This window comes from Schistocerca piceifrons, chromosome 1 (genome assembly GCF_021461385.2).
Source record: "Schistocerca piceifrons isolate TAMUIC-IGC-003096 chromosome 1, iqSchPice1.1, whole genome shotgun sequence".
NCBI classification, from domain to species: Eukaryota; Metazoa; Arthropoda; class Insecta; order Orthoptera; family Acrididae; genus Schistocerca; species Schistocerca piceifrons.
In genome coordinates this window covers 100,524,474-100,547,037 of record NC_060138.1, presented here as the reverse complement: position 1 = coordinate 100,547,037, position 22,564 = coordinate 100,524,474, and the positions used below count along the sequence as shown (strand labels likewise).

Genomic DNA, 22,564 nt, shown 5'->3' with positions numbered 1-22,564 from the left:
TTTCCTTAAATATCTATCTATCGGGCCAACCATAGGGCAATGTGGTTTCACCTTTCATGCTAGACGAGTTTCGTTCTTTGTAGTTTTTTAGTTTGATGCTTATTTCGTGAGATATTTGGCCCGGTCGCTATCAATAGACCACCCTGTATACAGAGCAACTGACGAACACTTTAAAATGTATATGGTTGCTTTAACAGCTATCTACGTGGTAAATTTCTCAAGTTCATCTCTTTCACTGCTGACAAACCATGTCTCCTACACGGGGATGAGAATGTGATTGCAGTAGGAATGCAAGGTAACAGCAAGAAAGCATCTAAAGACTCGTGATCAAACCATATAAGCTGGAAGTGGCCTATATTAAAAATGCTTATTTTTTTCCGGCCGCTGTGGCCGAGCGGTTCTAGGCGCCTCAGTGCGGAACCGGGCTGCTGCTACGGTCGCAGGTTCAAATCCTGCCTCGGGCATCGATGTGTGTGATGTCCTTGGATTGGTTAAGTTTAAGTAGTTCTAAGTCTAGTGGACTGATGACGTCAGATGTTAAGTCCCATATTGCTTAGAGCCATTTCAACCATTCATTTTCTTAGAATTTCAAACATCTATTCACCACTTCCTCGGAAATCCACCCTGCTGACAGCGATTGTGTCAGATTCTTCCCACCTCTGTAGGAATGCGAAGGAAGATCCTTGATAATGGTCATATGCTGGAAGAAACTGTGAGAAGCCATACCAGAAAATATAAAACTCTTAGACCTTTCAGAGGTAGCAGTATAGGGGTGGATGAAGGCCAGAAATAGCATGTCTCGTGTAAGTGTATGGGAAGTCGAATGTGAAAAGAATGCTAGAAAAAGTGAAAACACTGTCTTCCGTATTAACAGTTGAGCTGTTAAACTCCACCACGTGTAAAATTTGGTAGCATGAAAGCATCTAAAGACACGTAATCAAACTATATAGGTTGGAAATGGCTGACGATAAAATTACTATTCTGATGGAGCAGCTGTCAGGAATACTGCATTATCTACCAGCTCGTGCAATTGTTTTTCCTATAGCTTACGCTTGTCTTAGAACTTCAAACACCTAATCACCACCTCATCGGAAATATACTGTCGTGGCAGTGACTGTGTCGCGGAATCTTCCCGCTTCTGTAGGAATGTGATAGGAGGATCCCTCCGTTACAAAGAATCTAGTTTTTAAGCTCCGATTTAAAACTATGGAAATGGATTGCTCGCGTTTGATCCTGTCTGAATGCTAACGATGCGGAAGAACATTTCAAAAATCGTTATGGAGTGTATATATTGCGCAGGACCGTAGTTTTGTTGGAAAATTCGTTACTTCTGAAAGGGAGTAGCCTACATAACTTCACTGTACTTAAATAGCCCAGACAGTCGTTTGAGACCTATGTTACACGCGATTGATTTCTGGGTATTTTTTTCTTCGTAGGCGAATTTCATTTCGTAACTAGAGTGGAGTCTATTTTCAATTAAACATTTGTTAATAGCGGGAGGAAGTACCACACATAGCATAACTGTACTTAAATATCCGTGACAGACGTTTGGAAGTTAAGTTTCACGCATCCCATTCCTCTTGGTCACTGGATACTTCTTTTGCTTCCTAAGCAAATTACATTTCGTATGGACGTGTATAGCGTGGAAGATCGTAGTGTTAATGGAACATTTGTTAATGGTGGAAGGGAGTACAACACACAGCATAACTTTACATAAATAGACCCGTCAGACGCTTGGTAACTATGTTACGGACATCTCATTCCATTCCTTGGCTTGATGGGCTGTATTTTCATCGGAAGCAGATTATATTTCGAAACCAGGATGGCGTCTGCATGGACATATATAGCATGGAAGATTCTAGTCTTAATGGAACATCTGTTAATGATTGGAGGGACTGACTGACGTTTGGAGAAAATCCGACAGTATTTCACTAATAACATTTTTTGTATGCTTTGAATTCCACATTTATCGCATGCAACACCTGTCGGAGTAGGTACACCATCTTGCAATGAACTTTCGTTGATCTTGAGTGACCGAAATCATGACCAGCACATCTCCATAGCAATGTTCCCACTATCTTAAGCAAAAAAATAACACAGATCTACTCTCGCTCCACTGAAGCACATGCCACTTCCTGCAGACCATGTGTGTTCACGGCACTTGGTTGCTTTATAAATATGTCCTGTGACGATCCCTGAGCTGTTAATTTTAGCGTAGCACCAAGCACAGTGGGAATTGATGCACTGACGGTGCTGCTCTCGAGGACAGGAATGCTGAGACAGAATGTGTCGGACAGCTGTCTGCTGCCCCTCGCTGTACACGTCAGTTTGCTGCGCAGCTTCCCCCACTGCACTTGAATGTACCATACTATACATTCTCAATTTGCACTATCTCTCGTACCATACTATACATTCTCAATTTGCACTATAACTTTGACGACATTGTCAGCTGCTATCCCAACATTAACATACTTAACCGCATCAAATTATCAGAGGACTGATGACTCAAACAGATTATAATAGAAAGGTTCTACCTCATTGTGTGAGTCGTATTTCGTGACGCACCTGTTGATGAATTTTATGCTCCGGTTTGAAATTCCTTGCCCGAGATAATGATGCAGCAAACGCAAAATTTGCGTTGGTCGTATACTGAAGAGTTGCACCTGCAGCCCACTGCTGGAGTATTCTAGTTGTGACGTTCTCGTTAAATCGATCGAATATCCGCTTATTTATTGTCAGGTATTTGTCATATTAAGTCTCTCCTTTAAAGATATCGGTTCCTACAATATTATTCCTTTTCGGGGCTTTGTTGCTGCCTTCTGTGTCAACAGCAGGGACCAAGCCAGACGGGGACGAAGGTCTCTCGTTCGGAGTTACAAAAGACGGGACAGTGAGGGGTTGGAGAACTGATGGTCCATTCCGAGCCGCCATTTTCGCTGCTCCCTAGTACTAAAAAGAACCAGAAACGAGTGCTGTTCTGCTTGTTACTACTGTGTAGACGTACATCAGAAATAATTTCTTGGCGATATAAATTCTTATTGAATTACGAAGGCTGACCCACATTCAAAAATGAGCGGCCAATAAATTGAATCAAATTATCTTATCTTCTAAAATAAAATGTACTTCTTTATTTGATAATCATTTGCACAACACCCCTTTTTAGACGATAATACTACATTTTCTTTTGCCTCTGGACCGATAATGCCTGTCAAGAATAACTCAAAGAAAAAAACAAAATGGATTTTAAATGTATCGTTATTCGATAGCAAAGAAAAATGAGAAGATGTGCGACCGCAATTTTTGCTCTATTGTACAGGGTGGAACCACTACCGACCGTGCAATACCACTGGTCGAAAATTTGAACAGCACCCAAAGCAACAAAGAGTACTTAAGCTTTCAGCCCTCCTGTTTTGCGTTGTCTGAATCATGATCACAGAGGGATGCGACGTTGACACATATGTGAATAAAATGTCAGAGCGTTCTTTTTGGACCATGCAGTTCACCAACACCATCAGTGGCACCCAAGAACCATTGTTGAGCGCCTTAAACATGTACCTGTACACACAGAACCGGTGATGAGAGTCTTAGGCACCTGCAGGCAGGCAAAGCTGCTGTTCTTGCGCCTGCTAATAGGCCATCCAGAATCGGAGTGGTGTCAAAGGAGTTGCCTGTCTTCTAGCGCATAAGACTTCATTACAGGTCGTCCCTGTTCAGCTACACTTTTAAAAGTGCTGAACAAAGGTGGAAGGGTGGCACAGAGGGTATTGCCAAACTGGGTGGTCTTGGAAGAGTACTTAGTCATTTTTTTCACGCAATTGTTAGCGTCATACACCACCATGATCACCCCACAGGAGGGCGCTAAACAGGGGGACTGAGAAAACATAATCACTCTTTGCTGCCACTGATCCCTTTCAAATTTCGTCGAATGGTTTTGAACGGTCTCTAGTGTTTACACTCCATACACTATAACAAAAACTGTGGTCATACTGCGCTACAATGTGGTGTGACCACGTTGACTGGCGTTGCTGGCCCACGACGTCCTCCGAGAATGGTTGAATCGTCCAGAGGGGTCAGCTGTGTCAAAGGTTGTCATAACATCGTTCTGTCGCTCGTCACACTGCGAACTGTCGTTATGTGGGAATTTACACCTCTATGAAAGGGGTGGTTTCACTGACGTCCTTTGCGTCAGCTCCTAAGGTCTCTTAGCGTCCATTCTGAACGGTGGTGGTGTGAAATGTTTTCCTCGGTCACTCATAAGAAAACAGCGTGGTTTTAACGCTAGGCGTGGCTGTCCTGACGTCCATCGCAGTGGCGTGAAAGGAAGGGGTGAAATATGGGAAAGAGGGGGTGATACGTCGATGGTGGTGTCGGCAGTATTGTGATAAAATTTGGTGGCAGAGTGGGGACCTTACACCCCACAGAAGCTAAGCTCTGACCTTTCCCGCGTAAGTGTCGACACCTTCCTGTTTGAATCGTTTGTGAACCCGAGGGTGATATCGCAGGACGCCACTCTTTTGCTGTATTACAGAGGAAGGTTGTATGCATCTTTGGGCCAAATTTCAAATGCATGCGTCGCAATGGGAAATAATTAGGCGTTTCGAAAAAGTGATCCTGTAATTGTGTTGCGCAGCGAAGCTTCGTGGTCCGTGGTTTCCGTCTTATACAGTGCAGAGCTACACAGTTTTCAAGAAACCCATTCTCCATACCCCATTCATACAAGGAAAATTCCTAATGGAAATTGCAATGTGAAGCAAAGCTGACTGATGTCGATTTTTTTCTGGTGCAGTCCGATAATCCTTAAGAAGACTGCTTATTACTTGCAGAGTTGCTTAGCTCAAAGGGGACCGTACGAACATCCCCCACCGATTTGGTACACTTGACAGGATGTGTAGGGCATTACTAGAACATATATAAACAGGAAGACGCAACTGATAACCGTTTTCTAGAAAATCGAGTTTTAAAATTTAAAGCGCGCTTGTATACTTCGTATTGTTGCCAGTAATCTAGGATTCGGCAGCCGAGCGAGTAAGCTTTCTAGTTTCATAAGCACAAGGTCTGTGGATCGAATCTCACTGACAGTACTTTTCTTTCAGTCCCACTTAATTATAACGACAGATAAGCGTGGCATTCCCATGAAAATGATTGAGAACCACTTACAAATGTAAGCCAAATTTGTTTTGCAGTTGACACATTAAATAAATAATGCATGTGAAAAGTTCTTCGTTCATGAAAAGTGCTATATATAGCAGTAATTACTGTTTTGCGTGTTTCGATGACCAGTATCATCCTGATTGGATAATAATATAAATAAAAACACTGCACTGATTTGATTGAAAGTTATTGTGTATCCTTTTTCTATTTCTAATCTCCTTACGAAATTTTTCCCCTGTTTACAGGATAAAGATTATGAAAACAATAAATGAATCTTTAATCGCGATTACTTGCACAATCATAATAAAACTTATGTTAGAATTACGTGGGTTAGAATTACGTGGGGACGAAAGAAAAAAAAACAAGTGGCAAGAGGAGATTCGAGTCATGGCCCTCTGGCTTCTGAAACTAAGCGCTTACACGCTGGGCTGTCTTTTTTTTTTTTTTTAATAATCACCTGACAACACTATGATACAATGACTTTTCATTTGTGTGAAATATGTAGGTGTTGCTGTAAGTCCGGAATATACATAAAAGAATCGTATAGGAATATCTCACATTCGGGATTGTAATATAAGAGACATAAAAATAAATGCATCCGCTGGGAATCGAACCTGGACCGACAGTATGACAGGTGAGCATTTTACCCCTGGAAAAGAATGGACTCAGTCATTTTCAAATTGGGTGGAGTTCAAATGGCTCTGAGCACTACGGGACTTAACATCTGTGGCCATCGGTCCGCCAGCCGCTGGTGGGCGAGCGGTTCTGGCGCTTCAGTCTGGAACCGCGCGACCGCTACGGTCGCAGGTTCGAATCCTGCCTCGAGCATGGATGTGTGTGTTGTCCTTAGGTTAGTTAGGTTTAAGTAGTTCTAAGTTCTAGGGGACTTATGACCTCAGCAGTTGAGTCCCATAGTGCTCAGAGCCATTTGAACTATTTGAGCCATCGGTCCCGTAGAACACATCCATGCCCGAGGCAGGATTCTAACCTGCGACCGTAGCAGTCGCGCGGTTCCGGACTGAAGCGCCTAGAACCGCAAGGCCACAGCGGCCGGCGTTTTGGGTGGAGTCAAAGTGGGCAGGGGTCGATTCCCGAGGCTAGTCACTGAGCTGGTCCCTCACGTGACATTGGCCGTTTTTAATTTTTAATTTTTCTTTTGTTTATTTTTCCTTTGAAACCTTACAACGTGCTAGTCAAAAAAGAACGAAACAAAGTCGACGTTAATCCTACATGGCTTCCGCCACTGAAAAGCGAAAAAATATCGTTTCCAAATGTTGCGTGCAGCATTTTTTTTTAGTTTTTATTGATTAAAAAATAAGACAATGAGGGCCACAAAAATTAACTATGTAACAATACACCTGAAAAGGGACCGTGACGAAAATACCACAAAGACCTATTAATTCACCAGTTTTATTTGGTTGTTACCAAAAGCAGGGTAACAGGAACGAAACATCCGAACAGATAAGAGATTCCACACGTCATCCAGTTCCTCGACGATTAAATACAAAGTACAGCATATTTGCAGAAAGCGCATGATAGCGTGGCATCCATTGCCATGTCCAGTGAGCCGTCACAGGATACTGGTAAAAGGAAGAAGGGTCCGAGTCATACCATCTCTCCACCGCGTAATACCCGACAAGTCACATAATTTTACTGTTCTTCGTGCTGGGAAAGAATGTTGGATCGGTACGCTGGAGAATCTCACCCGATATTGCCATTTCTGTCATCCTGGTAACAAAAGGCCAATTGACGGCGAAGCCAACTCTAATATCTGTGTCCGCAAGCGAACAACCGATGATGTAATGTATTTGTTTCGTGGCAACGACTGCATAGGTCAAGCTCACTAAGGCCAATGCGAAAAAGTCGAGAGTTGGTTGGGACGAGATTATGAATGACTTGGTACCATGAGGACGCCACTTCCATCGAAAGTGGCTGCCGTTGGACCAAACAACCTTCCAGTCTGTCTCTGCCGACAGGGACTCCAAGGAGGTAACGCGATTTGTAAGTGATTGGGGGATGTGAAGATACTTTAAAGTAGTGCCTCGCAGAAATAAACCAGAACCCTTGGTCGTGTAGCGGCACCACCGTTTAGGATAGGGAAAGTTAGTTTTGTGCGATATTCTGAGCACAAGTTACAGCCAGGTGCGGGCCAGATTGCCGTAAGTTACGCTGACCAGCGGTTGCGAAGTGGAATGTAGGCCACAGAGGCCATCTAACAGCTGAAAAGAGTAAATGCAGCGGTTCGCATGTCACAAGCTATAGGCAGAAGGGGCCCACTGGCGCAATTGTGGTGTGGGGTGTACGTGACTCGGAGCAATGCGTTAGCGAAACAGAGCCGCGGAGCCGAGTATATATAGGTGTTGTTTTCTAACGAGATTCATTCAAGCGTGGCAGCTCTCCTGGACGGCAGGGCGTGTCACACTACCGGCGACACACGGCAACAGATGGGGTGACAGCATCCCAGCCCATGGAGGGTCGTTGGTTCGACCCTCTGAGGCTGACGCGGGGTCCACAGCCAACCAGAGAGGGCCACTCTTCGGGTCGCTACCGTGGGCAATCGTCTCAGTTCCCAACACACGCTGGAGACTTCCCGAGGCGTGGGCCGCAAATTTGGACGCCAGAGAGTAGGTGTGGTCGTTCCCGCCATGTTCCCAGCTACACCAGCCAAGGAAGAAGCAGCAGCACGGCCGGCCGGCCCACGGCTCCCGGTGGAGCACAGTCAACGGGGATGGTGGCCGCTGAGTCGGCTGCTAGCGCAGCCGTCCTGACGTAATTGGAACTCTGCAGCTGGCGTACAAGGCCGGCTCGACACAGTGCATTGCCTGGGCCACTGGGGTGCTACCTCAGCAATGCGGGGCCGTTTGCAAAGCTCGGACGAGTTTTAATACGGCACCTCCTGGTACCCATCCACTACAGTACGAACATGAGTGAGGCTCAAAACCTCATAGTACACCCTAAAAATAGAGTTTCGCCAGATAAACGTGACCTATAATCGTAACTTTCGGGATATCGTTGCAGGAAGCGGAAAATTTGTGCAACAAAATAGGATTTACTCAACAAAAATGGTTCAAATGGCTCTGAGCACTATGGGACTCAACTGCTGAGGTCATTAGTCCCCTAGAACTTAGAACTAGTTAAACCTAACTAACCTAAGGACATCACAAACATCCATGCCCGAGGCAGGATTCGAACCTGCGACCGTAGCGGTCTTGCGGTTCCAGACTGCAGCGCCTTTAACCGCACGGCCACTTCGGCCGGCAGGACTTACTCAACACATAAGTTTGCAAGGTCCGAACCGTATGAAGTAACGAGAGGGAGCAACCATTGTGTTCGAGGATCGCTCCTTGAATCCTGTCCGTGATGAACTTCCAATTTAATGCAGCCAGCTTTATCGAACAACGATCGATAACAATACCCAACGATCGATGACGTACGACCGCCACAGACCATGAAATCTTAACCGCGTCAAATCCCCGGAAACTGAGTAATTGAGATTTCCGATTGTTAACCTGCACTCCCGAAAGATGACAAAACGCTCCCAAAACGTCTCTAAGCATCGGTATGTAGTCATCATAATCACGAAGGAGTATCATAACGTCACTGGTATACGCGCGGACGATAAACCTTTCTCCCAATAAGGACCAGCCGCTCAATCGAGCAACTATGGACTGCAATAAGGATTCCATAAATAGCACGAATTACGACATAGATAGGAGACTTCCCTGTAGGACACCTCGACACACTTCTATGGGGGGAGTAAGACGACCATTCACGTCAATAGACGCCTGAATGCCAGAAATTAGGTAGGTGAACATCTGTCGTGCATCACCACTAAAACCAACAGCAGTCAACACCCGCAACAGAAAATCGTGTCTAACTCGGTCAAAAGCATGATTAAAATCAATAAAAAGTGAAGATCACTGCGCAGGAATAGAGGAAGCAATCGAGATGAGATCACAACATTCAGCAAAAGCTTGAATATTAGGGGCCGCACGAAATATATAAGCACGCGTGAAATTTTCAAACTTTATTTTCTGGAAAACGTTTGAGAGTTACGTCGTACGGTCCCCTTGATAGACAAGAGCGGCGAAGAAATGGTAACAAATGAGGAACTATACTGGTATAAATGTATGACCAATTAGGGAAGCCACGAAACACATGAACGACAGCGAATACATCACCATTCACCGTCCATTAAGATACAGTGGTCTTCATAAATTATGATTTATTATAGAAAAAGTCAAGGAGATGATAAAAAACCAGTTGCAAAAGTTTAGTGCTCTGCTGCCACAATAATGCTGCATAGAGCTACCCAGTCTTTACCAGTGACGCTATAATGCTCTGGATTCATATGCACATAGTCTGTATCTGGTGCTATCAAAGTAGAACAGACAACCGGAACAGCCAGAATGGTCGAATGACTCCTATAAGGACGAACTGTTACAATGGATATTTGGCGCCTCAAATTCCTAGGTGTCCCAATGACTAAAAGTTAAAAGGTCGTTGACGTGTTATTGATATATGATTAAGACCTCAAAGACAAAGTTTGAGGATCAGCAGGTCACTTACATAAGAACAGTTTTTTCTAGAACATATCGTTTTTATATGAAATGAGGTATTCGAGACCTTTAAAGACGACTGGTAATCTTGATACGTAAGTAATCGTAGAATAAAATACAATCTGGCCAAGACTATTTTGGTCTTGGTACGCAACAAACCGTAGCCAACTCGTCGTCTCTTCTTTTCGTTTTTGTTGTTGTCGGTTACATACAGGATTCCAGTATGGACTACAGATTAAGCTCGCTGCCAGTGTTATACGATACTGAAAAGAGAGGGGCGACGGAGGAGACTCTTATTGAATAAATAAAGAAGAAAGATTAGGGTTTGCTGTCCCGCCGATGACGAGATCATTAGAGACCGAGCACAAGCTCCAGTTGATCAAAGACTGACAAGGAAGTAGGCGGTGTCCTGTCAAAGTACGATACCGGCATTTGTCCTAAGTAACTGGGGAAATTAAGGAAACTCTAAACCTGGATGGCTAGACGAAAATCTGAAACCCCATCCTCCAGAATATGAGTACACTGCCTTGCCCCTAAACCAACGGGTTTAGATTTTGTAACAGAACACTTCGGAAATGTAGGACTTTCGCTGCATCGATGCCCTTGAGAGAGAAGCATTTACCTGAACAATTTGGCTCAGATCTGCTGTGAGAGCAGTGGAGATGTAGACTTCCGTGATAGACAGAAGTATGCGTGCTGTGGTCACAGGTCTTATGACCGATGGAGAGTGCTAAAAGAGAATAATCAATATGTGTGTAGGTACAAGACACTAGCTCTTGCACCGTCTGGTTTTGCACCTCGAATGGAATCTGTGCAGTGAGTTGTTTATCATAGTGCTACTGAAGCTGTCTTACTCTCTTTCCCTCTAACACACACACATAAGGCTGCATAATCACCACAAACTGGAATGTATGCTCTGCAACGTGCTCCCGTCCTGGCCACTAGTTTGGTACGTAGTTCTTGTGCCATTCCGCCATGATCGCTGCTGACAACCGCTCGGCGTTCGTTGATGATTGTGAACGTGCTGCAGTATGTGTTCCCAACGCATACGACACGTACTCGATGAGATTTAAGTCAGGCGAACGAGCAGGCGTTCGCTGAATATCCGATCGTTGCGAGAGCTCCTCCACCTGACTTGTTCGATACGGTCGTGCATTGTCATCTATAAAACTGAATGGACGCCTGAACGACCACACATGAAGGAGTACAGTGTCACGATAACATTGTCCGGTGAGAGTACCCATACTATAACACCTGGACCTTCAAACCGATCATGTCCGGTTGCATCAAGCGCTTCCCCCTCTTGGCAAATGAGGATGCAAAATGCACCCGAGAACACTGTCGAATTTGACGGTTTTGGTGGTCCAGGCTTTAAAGTGTGGGGATGCATGATGCCACATGGGCGCATTGACCTCCAGAGCTTTGAACAGTGCACACTCAACGCTCAACGTTTTTGTGACACTGTACTTCTCCACGTGTGTACCTTTTCAGGGGTGCATTCGGCTCTGACTTCAGTTTTATGGATGACATGTTCGACCACATTGAACAGCGCAGGTGGAGGAGCTTTTGGGATGAGAGGATGTTCTTCAAATAGTCCGCACGTACCCCCAACTTAAATCCGATAGTGCGTGTGGGACTCGTCGGAAAAACCGACTGCAGTACGCCCACACGAGCAAACGACCGTCCAGAAGTTATAGATGAAATGAACGCCCCACCACAAGCACACTCTACCAACCTCCTAGCCAGTGTGGGGGAACTTTGAGGCCATCCACTGCCATCCGTGGCGACCACCCACCTTATTGTGAATCTTTTACCGCCTTTTGCATTGTCCAGGGAAACAACACAGAAATGTGGTGACTTCAGTGTAGGTTTTTGCTTGAATAGAAGTGTCACTTGTCTGTTTCAATGAGTATTTCAGTTACCTTCTCTACTCCCCTGTAGCAGTTCTTTCTACGTGTGATCCAAGTTTCATCGACTTAAGTTTTGCGTACTAGTATCTTAGACTTATTGTGTCAGACATTTAACGTAAAATGATATCTCTTAATGAGCAGATTATGGTAGGATATTAAAATTATAAATTCGGCAAATGATTGTCTGAAATATGAAGATAGTAACTCTTCTCTAAAGAACAGATACCATTGATGACCGTGCAGTTTCTCTAGAATAAACGATAATTTATTAAAACCCTCAGCGGCCGACGGGTGTTGTAGATTGGATCCGGGGTTCGGGTCCCGGTCGGGGTACACATTTTCAGCTGACCCTATCGAGGTATATCAACAACATCTGTCAGTAGGTGAGGGTTTCAATTAATTGTAATTTATTCTAGAGAAGCTGCACGGTCATCAGTGGTACATGTTCTTTCAAGAACAGTTACTATCTTCATATAGGGTGTTACAAAAAGGTACGGCCAAACTTTCAGGAAACATTCCTCACACACAAAGAAAGAAAATATGTTGTGTGGACATGCGTCCGGAAACGCTTACTTTCCATGTTACAACTCATTTTATTACTTCTCTTCAAATCACATTAATCATTGAATGGAAACACACAGCAACAGAACGTACCAGCATGACTTCAAACTGTTACAGGAAATGTTCAAAATGTCCTCCGTTAGCGAGGATACATGCATCCACCCTCCGTCGCATGGAATCCCTGATGCGCTGATGGAGCCCTGGAGAATGGCGTATTGTATCACAGCCGTCCACAATACGAGCACGAGGAGTCTCTACATTTGGTACCGGGGTTGCGTAGACAAAAGCTTTCAAATGCCCCCATAAATGAAAGTCAAGAGGGTTGAGGCCAGGAGAGTGTGGAGGCCATGAAATTGGTCCGCCTCTACCAATCCATCGGTCACCGCATCTGTTGTTGAGAAGCGTATGAACACTTCGACTGAAATGTGCAGGAGCTCCATCGTGCATGAACCACATGTTGTGTCGTACTTGTAAAGGCACATGTTCTAGCAGCACAGGTAGAGTATCCCGTATGAAATCATGATAACGTGCTCCATTGAGCGTAGTTGGAACAACAAACTAAAATGAGCTCTAACATGGAAATTATGCGTTTCCGGAGACATGTCCACATAACATCTTTTCTTTATTTGTGTGTGAGGAATGTTTCCTGAAAGTTTGGCCGTACCTTTTTGTAACACCCGGCATTACCACAGCATGGACGTAGTTCAGTCCAAGGAAAAAGTGGCGAACGTAAATCAGTAGTAGGCTGGTAAGACACATGGGACTAAGGTCATGTGAGAGCCAATGAAAAGGGCTACCTCTCTGTCAGGGGCATGGTACAGACCTAAATCGTCCCTGCACTGTGGGAGAGTGAGGGTTTCGTATTTTATCTTGAACAGCAAGCCGCAGCAAACAAACGAACCCAATGCCGCTAGCATGCGGCGTGCCTTTGATGCCGGAATAGGAAGTGTCTGTGCTGCGTGGGGGATACGTGACGCCAAATATACATATACGTATTGTGTGCGTTGCAGAAAAACGAGTGCTCGTAAACGGTGGTCTAAGAGCCTAACTCGTAGCTGGGAAAGTAGACGCCGGCAGCTGAGGGCAACTGTCCGCCGCAGATCACTTGCGAAATCAAGCATCGGAGAGTATCAGCTACACGCAAAGTGGCAGCACTGTCCGTCGGAAGTACCGCACCCGTAGCCATGGCACTCGATATGCGGACGTTAAGGCAGCTGCCAGAAGCTTGTCCGTGCCAGAGACTCGTTGATCTCAGCACCGCTACGAAGAACCATGATGAGACAAGATCAGTGGTTACCGAGATATATTCCAAAGGGGCGTTGATGGAGGCCGCATAGCATCGGTTCCATGGTGAAAGCATACAACAGTGCAGAGAGCGGACATCCTTGACACACTGATCGACGGATCGAGAAGAGAGGAGCAAGACGGCCATTGTAGAGTACACGAGACGTGTCTTCGTGAAAGAGACGCATTACTACGTCGACGGTAGTATCAGGGTAGCCCATATTGTGGAGCAACCCATCCAGGAAATCGTGGTTGGTTCTATCGAACGCCTGGCTGAAGTCAAGAGCTTCCAAGAGTCCAGGCACACGACGAGCGTGAGCGAGAGCGATTATGTCCTGATAGCGACAGAGGGCACTGCGCAAGTTGTTGGTACCTCCCAACGAAGTTTGATCGGGGGAAGCCACGTACCGCGCTGTCCGTTTAAGCCGCACAGCCAACAGCCGGGTAAAGACGTTCGTATAGCTGTTGAGTAACGTTAAGGACGGTACTCGCATATACGCGAGGTACCCTGAGGCTTGTGTATGGGAACGAGAAAACCATCGAGGGAACCGTCTGGTACCGGCAAGAAACATGACATAAGGTCCTGACAAATTTCCGTCCACACTGGCTAAGGAAGGGGACGAAATGTCCGATAAAACTCCAGTTGGAGGCCGTCAGGGCCAGGTGACCTGTTCGTAGAACCCGCCTGGAGAGCGCCGTGGACAACGTCCTCCGTGACGGTAGCAATCGGATCCACCGTCGCATCTTACTAGGCAGGTGGGGTAACCACTGTGCCATCAGGGACACAGCGTTAGCGCAACTGCACGGACTGTCTCGGTACGCCTCACGGGCGATCTACACTCCCACCGAGCGGCACCTATTCGCAATCCGTGTCCATTAGACTCCTTCCGCTTAATGTCCCGCTGCAGCTGATAGCAGTCATCCCCCTTGAATTTACATAATATATAGAACATATAGTGTTATGAAGTCGCAAAAAAATGTTTTTGGAATACCTTGTATATTGAAGGCAACAGGCTTGAGTCATCAGGTGCAAACGGAGAAACATTAATTGTGAAAGAATTTAAATGAATAAATAAATACACTTCTGGACATTAAAATTGCTACAACACGAAGATGACGTGCTACAGACGCGAAATTTAACCGACAGGAAGAAGATGCTGTGATACGCAAATGATTAGCTTTTCAGAGCATTCACACAATGTTGGCGGCGGTGGCGACACCTACAACGTGCTGACATGAGGAAAGTTTCCAACCGATTTCTCACGCACAAACAACAGTTGATCGGCGTTGCCTGGTGAAACGTTGTAGTGATGCCTCTTTTAAGGAGGAGAAATGCGTACCATCACGTTTCCGACTTTGATAAAGGTCGGATTGTAGCCTATCGCGATTGTGATTTATCGTATCGCGACATTGCTGTTCGCGTTTGTCGAGATACAATGACTGATAGGAGAATATGGAATCGGTGAGTTCAGGAGGGTAATACGGAACGCCGTGCTCGATCCCAACGGCCTCGTATCACTAGCAGTCGAGATGACAGGCATCTTATCCGCATGGCTGTAACTGATCGTGCAGCCACGTCTCGATCCCTGAGTCAACAGATGGGGACGTTTGCAAGACAAAAACCATCTGCACGAACAGTTCGACGACGTTTGCAGCAGGATGGACTATCGGCTCGGAGACCATGGCTGCTGTTACCCTTGGTGCTGCATTACAGACAGGAGCGCCTGGGATGGTGTACTCAACGACGAACCTGGGTGCACGAGTGGCAAAACGTCATTTTTTCGGATGAATCCAGTTTCCGTTTACAGCATGATGATGGTCGCATCCGTGTTTGTCGGTATTGGAAGCGTGTATTCGTCATCGCCATACTGGCGTATCACCCAGCGTGACGGTATTGGGTACCATAGGTTACACGTCTCGGTCACCTCTTGCTCGCATTGACGGCACTTTGAACAATGGACGTTACATTTCATATGTGTTACGACCTAGGAGGATAAAGCACGACCGCATGTTGCAGGTCCTGTATGGGCCTTTGTGGATACAGAAAATGTTCGACGGCTGCTCTGGCCAGCACATTCTCCAGACCTCTCACCAATTGAAAACGTCTGGTCAACGATGGCCGAGCAACTGACTCGTCACAATACGCCAGTCACTACTCTTGATGTGGTATCGTTTTGAAGCTGCATGGGCAACTATACCTGTACATGCCATTCAAGGTCTGTTTGATTCAATGCCCAGGCGTATCAAGACCGTTATTACGGACAGAGGTGTTTGTTCTGGGTACTGATTTCTCAGGATCTATGCAACCAAATTGCGTGAAAATGTAATCACATGTCATTTCTAGTATACTATATTTGTCCAATGAATACCCGTTTATCATCTGTATTTCTTCTTGGTGTAGCAATTTCAATGGCCAGTAGTGTAAAATTTCATTAATTTTCTAGTAGAACTGTAGCGGCGGGACTGTTTTCCAAATGATATTACAGCATGTCCTTACATCCAGTGAAAGTGGATCACGTTAGGAGTACAAGTAAGGTGTAGGTTCAACAGTAGAACCAACCATATTTTGGAGAACAGTGGGTGTCACCGCGGTTCGAGGCACAGGTCATCGAGGCCGGGAGGCGGCGTCAGACACAGCGGCAGCGGCAGCGGCAGCGGGCTGTCGTCGTCCCGCAGGCCCGGTAGCGGGCCGGCAGTCAGCGTGAGCAGCGACGAGACGGGCGGCAGCGCCCTCTGCGGCCCGCAGTCCGGCTCCTCCGGCAGCTGCGCCGAGGACACGGCCTCGAGCGCGCGCGTCAGCTCGGCGATGTAGCGGATGGCGAGCCGCAGCGTCGCGATCTTGGTGACCTTGTCGCCGGCCTGCTCCTGCAGCTCCTGGGGGTGGCCGGGCGGCAGCGCGCGCCGCAGCGCCTCGAACGCGGCGTTGATCTCTCGCATGCGCTCGCGCTCCCGGGCGTTGGCCGTCCTGCGGCGGTACCTGCTGAGCGGCTGCGTCTGCCGCCGCGCCCTCCTGCCGCCCCCGCCACCCCTCCTCCCGGCGCCGCCCTCGCACGGCTGCGACGGCTCTTCCCGCTCGTCTCCGCCGCCCCCTGCTACCGCACACTCGTCGACGACGTACTCGGTGATCTGCGGCCTGAGCAGAGATCGTGGCCTCAGAGAGTACCTCCCTTTCCGCCCCTCTCCGACCCCTGCCTCCTCGGCAACCGAATCGGAACCCGACAGTCCGTTCACCAGTTCTTTCCCCTCGCTGCAGGTAGTCTCCGGGCAGATGAGGTTTTCTGGGGGGTTGTTGTTCGAGTCCAGACTCGACGGCGTCTCGACGCGTATTAAACTGTCCATGTCACTGCCAGTGGCGCAGGGGGGCATGGCGGCGGTGGCTCCCGCAGAGCCCTCTATCGTCAGATGCTGTCCTCACCGTCTCCATCGAAACTCGTCTACCAGAACTCGCGGTCCCCCGGTGAAGAATCACATCTGAAACAAAACAGACGTAAATCCTATTTACAGCGCACGCGGAACAGAAAGAAATAACTTCGTGTGCTGGGAGATTGCGAGTGGTAAGCTCAGTCATCTAATCCGATACGACCCTGCCGAAGGAACATCTGAAACTGAATATTATAGCAGAGGTTGAAAATACCGCTTCAGTTGCAAGCGTGAGTAAAACACGACTGGTTTCGGGCCCTTACATGCCCATTATTAGATTTTATACTGAAAAGAAACAAGTGACCGGAGCTAATAGAAGTTTTCACACGCAGTAGTACATATAAGTATTATATGTTTTTAATGCTTTATCCTATGACTACTGGCCATTATTGTGCGTCATTACCTGTGTCCTCACTCAAATTTAAACGCAGCCAAAACCTCTCGGACAAACAGAAGGTAAACGATGTCAAAGTTGGCGTAGGGAGGGATATGCGTGAATTCCAAAGGTAAACGATGTCAAAGTTAGCGTAAGGAGGGCTATGCGTGAATTCCAAAGTAAAATTCTATGTATCCACTAGACAGAAAATCCTAGGAAGTTCTGGTCTTACGTTAAATCAGTAAGTGGCTCGAAACAGCATATCCAGACACTACGGGATGATGATGGCATTGAAACAGAGGATGACACGCGTAAAGCTGAAATACTAAACACCTTTTTCCAAAGCTGTTTCACAGAGGAAGACCGCACTGCAGTTCCTTCTCTAAATCCTCGCACGAACGAAAAAAATGGCTGACAGAGAAATAAGTGTCCAAGGAATAGAAAAGCAACTGAAATCACTCAACAGAGGAGAGTCCACTGGACTTGACGGGATACCAATTCGATTCTACGCGGAGTACGCGAAAGAACTTGCCCCCCCTTCTAACAGGCGTGTACCGCAAGTCTCTAGAGGAACGGAAGGTTCCAAATGATTGGAAAAGAGCACAGGTAGTTCCAGTCTTCAAGAAGGGTCGTTGAGCAGATGCGCAAAACTATAGGCCTATATCTCTGACATCGATCTGTTGTAGAATTTTAGAACATGTTTTTTGCTCGCGTATCATTCATTTCTGGAAGCCCAGAATCTACTCTGTAGGAATCAACATGGATTCCGGAGACAGCGATCGTGTGAGACCCAACTCGCTTTATTTGTTCATGAGACCCAGAAAATATTAGATACAAGCTCCCGGGTAGGTGCCATTTTCCTTGACTTCCGGAAGGCGTTCGATACAGTTCCGCACTGTCGCCTGATAAACAAAGTAAGAGCCTACGGAATATCAGACCAGCTGTGTGGCTGGATTGAAGAGTTTTAAGCAAACACAGCATGTTGTTCTCAATGGAGAGACGTCTACAGACGTTAAAGTAACTTCTGGCGTGCCACAGGGTAGTGTCATTGGACCATAGCTTTTCACAATATACTTAAATGACCCAGTAGATAGTGTCGAAAGTTCCATGCGGCTTTTCACGGTTGATGCTGTAGTATACAGAGAAGTTGCAGCATTAGTAAACTGCAGCGAAATGCAGGATATCTGCAGCGGATAGGCACTTGGTGCAGGGAGTGGCAACTGACCCTTAACATAGACAAATGTAATGTATTGCGAATACATAGAACAAACACTGTTAGCAGTTACTTCTGTAAAATATCTGCGAGTATGCGTACGGAACGATCTGAAGTGTACTTCAGCAAGTACATCAAGTATATCAATGTTGTTTTTCGAGGTAGCTGCACTGAAAGGTCCTATACAGTGGCCTGGGAGGTCACCTGACCTGAATCCCCTTGATTATTCCGTTTGGGGATATCTTAAGTCACTTGTGTATAAGACCCCATTGGATACGGAGATGGAATTAGTTCTTAGAACTGTATCTGCCTGTGATATGATTCGAAACACACCAGGGACATTTGGCAGGTTGCATCAGAATCTTGTTCGCCGACGTCTTGCTTGCATTGGATAGATGGCCGTCAGTTTTGTAAGAGCAGCACACATGGTACGTTCATTGCGTCATTGATGGTATTTGCAGTTAACTGCAACTAATTTAAATAAAAAGTACAAAGTACTGTCACTTGATTCCTGTTCTCTCCTTTAGCTGGCTTCCTCGACCCCAGATTCCCTACCTCAAATTGTTCAGTGGAACATCCTCTATGTCCTGTTAGATTTTTGCACGCTCTTACGGAAACACCCTGCATGCACACAATCAGTGACTACGTAAATGGAGTGACTGGCAGGAAGGCCAACATGGTACATTAGTGTTGTTCGCCAACATTTGCACTCTCCGATAGCTATGAAAGGTAGTAAATAATAATAGTGCGGATTTAACAAAAAACACTACTCTGTGAGACAGAAAAAGTGAAGCACCCAGGAAGGTTATCATAGCTATCGGGCAGTGCAAGAGTTGGCGAACAACACTAATGTACTCTGTTGGTCTTCCTACTCACTCTGTTCACATATCTCTGTTGGCGTGTATGTGTACGTAATTACAAATGGCTCTGAGCACTATGGGACTTAACAGCTGTGGTCATCAGTCCCCTAGAACTTAGAACTACTTAAACCTAACTAACCTAAGGACATCACACACATCCATGCCCGAGGCAGGATTCGAACCTGCGACCGTAGCACGTAATTACAGTCACATCCAACCATGCCTTCTGGGTGTTCCACTTCTTTTGTGAGGCAGTGCCATTTCATGATGGTCTGCACATGGTTTAATGCGTAGTCATGTCCAGATGCTACTATCTAACTGTGAGTATACTGAGAATTCAAATCGTTGTTACCAAGCTAACTAGGAAATAGAGGGTGTCGCAGGGGGAATGGTCAATATTCAGGAACATGAGAGGAACATCCTTTTAAGAAAAATCTATATGTGAACGTACGAATTGTTTCCGAGATAGAACACATTTATAAGGAATAGGAATGGACCCAAAATTGAACCCTGTGGGATTCACTTTGTGATTTTTTTTTTTCACCAGTACAATTAACTGGCCACAACATCGCAGACATTATGCAGTAGATTTCTGATTGCGGTGCTGGATGAAATCCGAGAAATTGATAAATGAAAGGTGAATAAACGAGTTGAACTGTTCGGTTGCGCTATGGACGTTGCTGACCTCATTGGGGAACGTGTAGAGGCATTCAGACATGCAACAATTGTTTTCTAAAGAGTGTAAAAATGAACTGCAGATGACGGTGGGGTATTCGAACATTTGCTGTCAACTGTACAATACCTCTAATGTTATGCGTATGCTAATGCTTAGAGCAGAATGTGCATTTTTCAACTGATGCTTTGTCCGCCCCTCGTACCTGAGTGGTCAGCGCTGCGGAATGTCATACCTAACGGCTCGGGTTCGATTCCCGGCAGGGTCGGAGATTTTCTCCGCTCAGGGACTGGTGTTGTGTTGTCCTTATCATCATCGTTTCACCCCCATCGACACGTAAGTCGCCGAAGTGGCGTCAACTCGAAAGACTTGCACCAGGCGAACGGTCTACCCGCCGGGAGGCCCTATCCACAAGGCATTTCCAACTGATGCTTCGTGGAACGTTTTTTGTAATGTTTACTAACTACTGTAAATGCGTACATCGTAAATCTGACAATGTACTGATTAATAAAGAAAATAAATAAAAATGTATGTTAAACGTTCTCTACCTCGAAAAACATTCGGAATAAGACATATGTCTATATGAAGCTTTTTGCTTCAAATGAGTGTTTCTGTCGTATCCCTTAATGTCAACCACTCTTCGTTGGGCACCCTATATAAGATGCGTAAACAGCGCCAGATGCCTAGTGATCACTGTGAAGAACACAGAGATGCCACGTACTCGTGTGGACAATATTATCAGCACCTGACAGAGTTTGAAAGGGGCCTCGTTCTGGGTCTCCGTTTGGCCGGCTGGTAAAATCGTGTAATTTTCAAATTTTTGGGGCATCAGAAGTGACATTGGTCTGATGTTGGACCGCAAGGGAACTTGAGGGCAAGCATGCCCGTGTCCAAGTTTCATGTCGAACACGGCGGAGCATCACAAAGAAAGATCGGCGTATTGCGCACATCGTAATACCTTTACATGGCTGCTTGCCATCTGAGAACATGTAATGGATTGGCTACAACATTTTGTGACATTCCGCACCCTTGGTGGGAGACTGGCAGCAGCCCAGCTAGTAAATTCCTCCTCATGCGTAGGGTGCCGATAACACAACAACACAAATGGCATTTTTTGCAGCGGTGACATGACGGGGAAGCATTCAGTGCTGATGAACGACATCGCATCGTGTTCAGTGAGATATCATGCTTCTGCAGTGCCTGAGATGACCGTCATCGATGAACATGGTGGCGACTTGGGGATACATTCTTCCAATGATTTCGAGAGTCACAGCGCTATTACTGCTGGCGTCGTGGTGGAGGAGGCGTTGGGAATGGCATCAGGTCACGGCTGGTAGCGGCTGAAGGAACTACGACAGCACAACAGCAGGTCGCGGATATATTGCGCTTACTCTGTTACCTCTCATGCCAAAATATCGTTGTGCCACTTTTTCAACATGATAAAACTCATCCACATTTGGGACGTGTCTCCACGAACTGTCTGCGTGGTATTGAGGTAATCCTGTTGCCTGCAAGATCTACAGGTCTGCCCCAACAGATCATGTGTGGGATCAGCTCCGACGTCAACAACATCCCTGTCCCAGATTCGGTAAACATAGGATGAATTGGAAGAGTCGTAGGTCATTTCGTCTCAAGTGAGGATACGATGGCTTTATGACATTCTTCCCAACCAAATTAGTGCATATATCCAAATGCCAGAGGCTGCGATGTCATACCGATAAATAGGCTTAGACTGACAAGTTCTTTGTAAACTTTACTCGATATTGTAATTATCAAAATGACATCACACACCCTCTCAACCCGTGAAGTTCCCTCTTGCCTTTCTGGGTGGTTCACTTTTTTTGTCTAGCAAAGTGGTAGTGTCTTTTAACACAGCACTATCATTATTTACTACCCTTTCATGGCTATCGGAGGATGTGGAGGGGCCGGGCGGAGTGGCCGTGCGGTTCTAGGCGCTACAGTCTGGAGCCGAGCGACCGCTACGGTCGCAGGTTCGAATCCTGCCTCGGGCATGGATGTGTGTGGTGTACTTAGGTTAGTTATGTTTAATTAGTTCTAAGTTCTAGGCGACTGATGACCTCATAAGTTAAGTCGCATAGTGCTCAGAGCCATTTGAACCATTTCTGATGTGGAGGGAGCGAGAGACCTCATTTCACAAAAATCCTTACAACAAAATTAGAACAATAATATGCCTCAAATTTACGCTACACTAAAGGCAGATTCTAAATGGGAACCGTTAATGAACTGAACTAGTTCGAAGAACGTTATCAACCGCACACTTCATAACCGTCCCTAAAACTGAGATTTCAGTAATTTTCCTATTAAAAACGCTTCCATTCCCATTCGGTAAATTGTTATTACTTACAACATCTGTAAAGTATAACAGTCCGAGCTGGTGAATTAAATGTCGGTTGCATTGTTGTCCAGTTTACTTTAGACTGATTCTGCACAATAACTGTCGTTAGTAGTTAAATAATGTTGTCTGTAATTACCCGTATTTTTTAAACTAAGCATACTCTAAACCCATGAACGTGGTAAAATCGACGTAGTTACTCAA

General features: G+C 46.0%; 1 protein-coding gene across 1 annotated transcript in view; it reads right to left on the bottom strand.

Annotated features, from left to right (window-relative positions):
- The window catches only part of LOC124798003 (class A basic helix-loop-helix protein 9-like), a 47,036-nt gene that overhangs the window by 4,659 nt on the left and 19,813 nt on the right, over positions 1-22,564 (bottom strand). The window contains exon 2 of the mRNA XM_047261194.1: positions 16,026-16,936. Within this exon, the coding sequence (XP_047117150.1) occupies positions 16,049-16,831 (783 nt within the window). The 5' untranslated portion in view covers positions 16,832-16,936 and the 3' untranslated portion in view covers positions 16,026-16,048. The remainder of the gene's footprint in view (positions 1-16,025; positions 16,937-22,564) is intronic.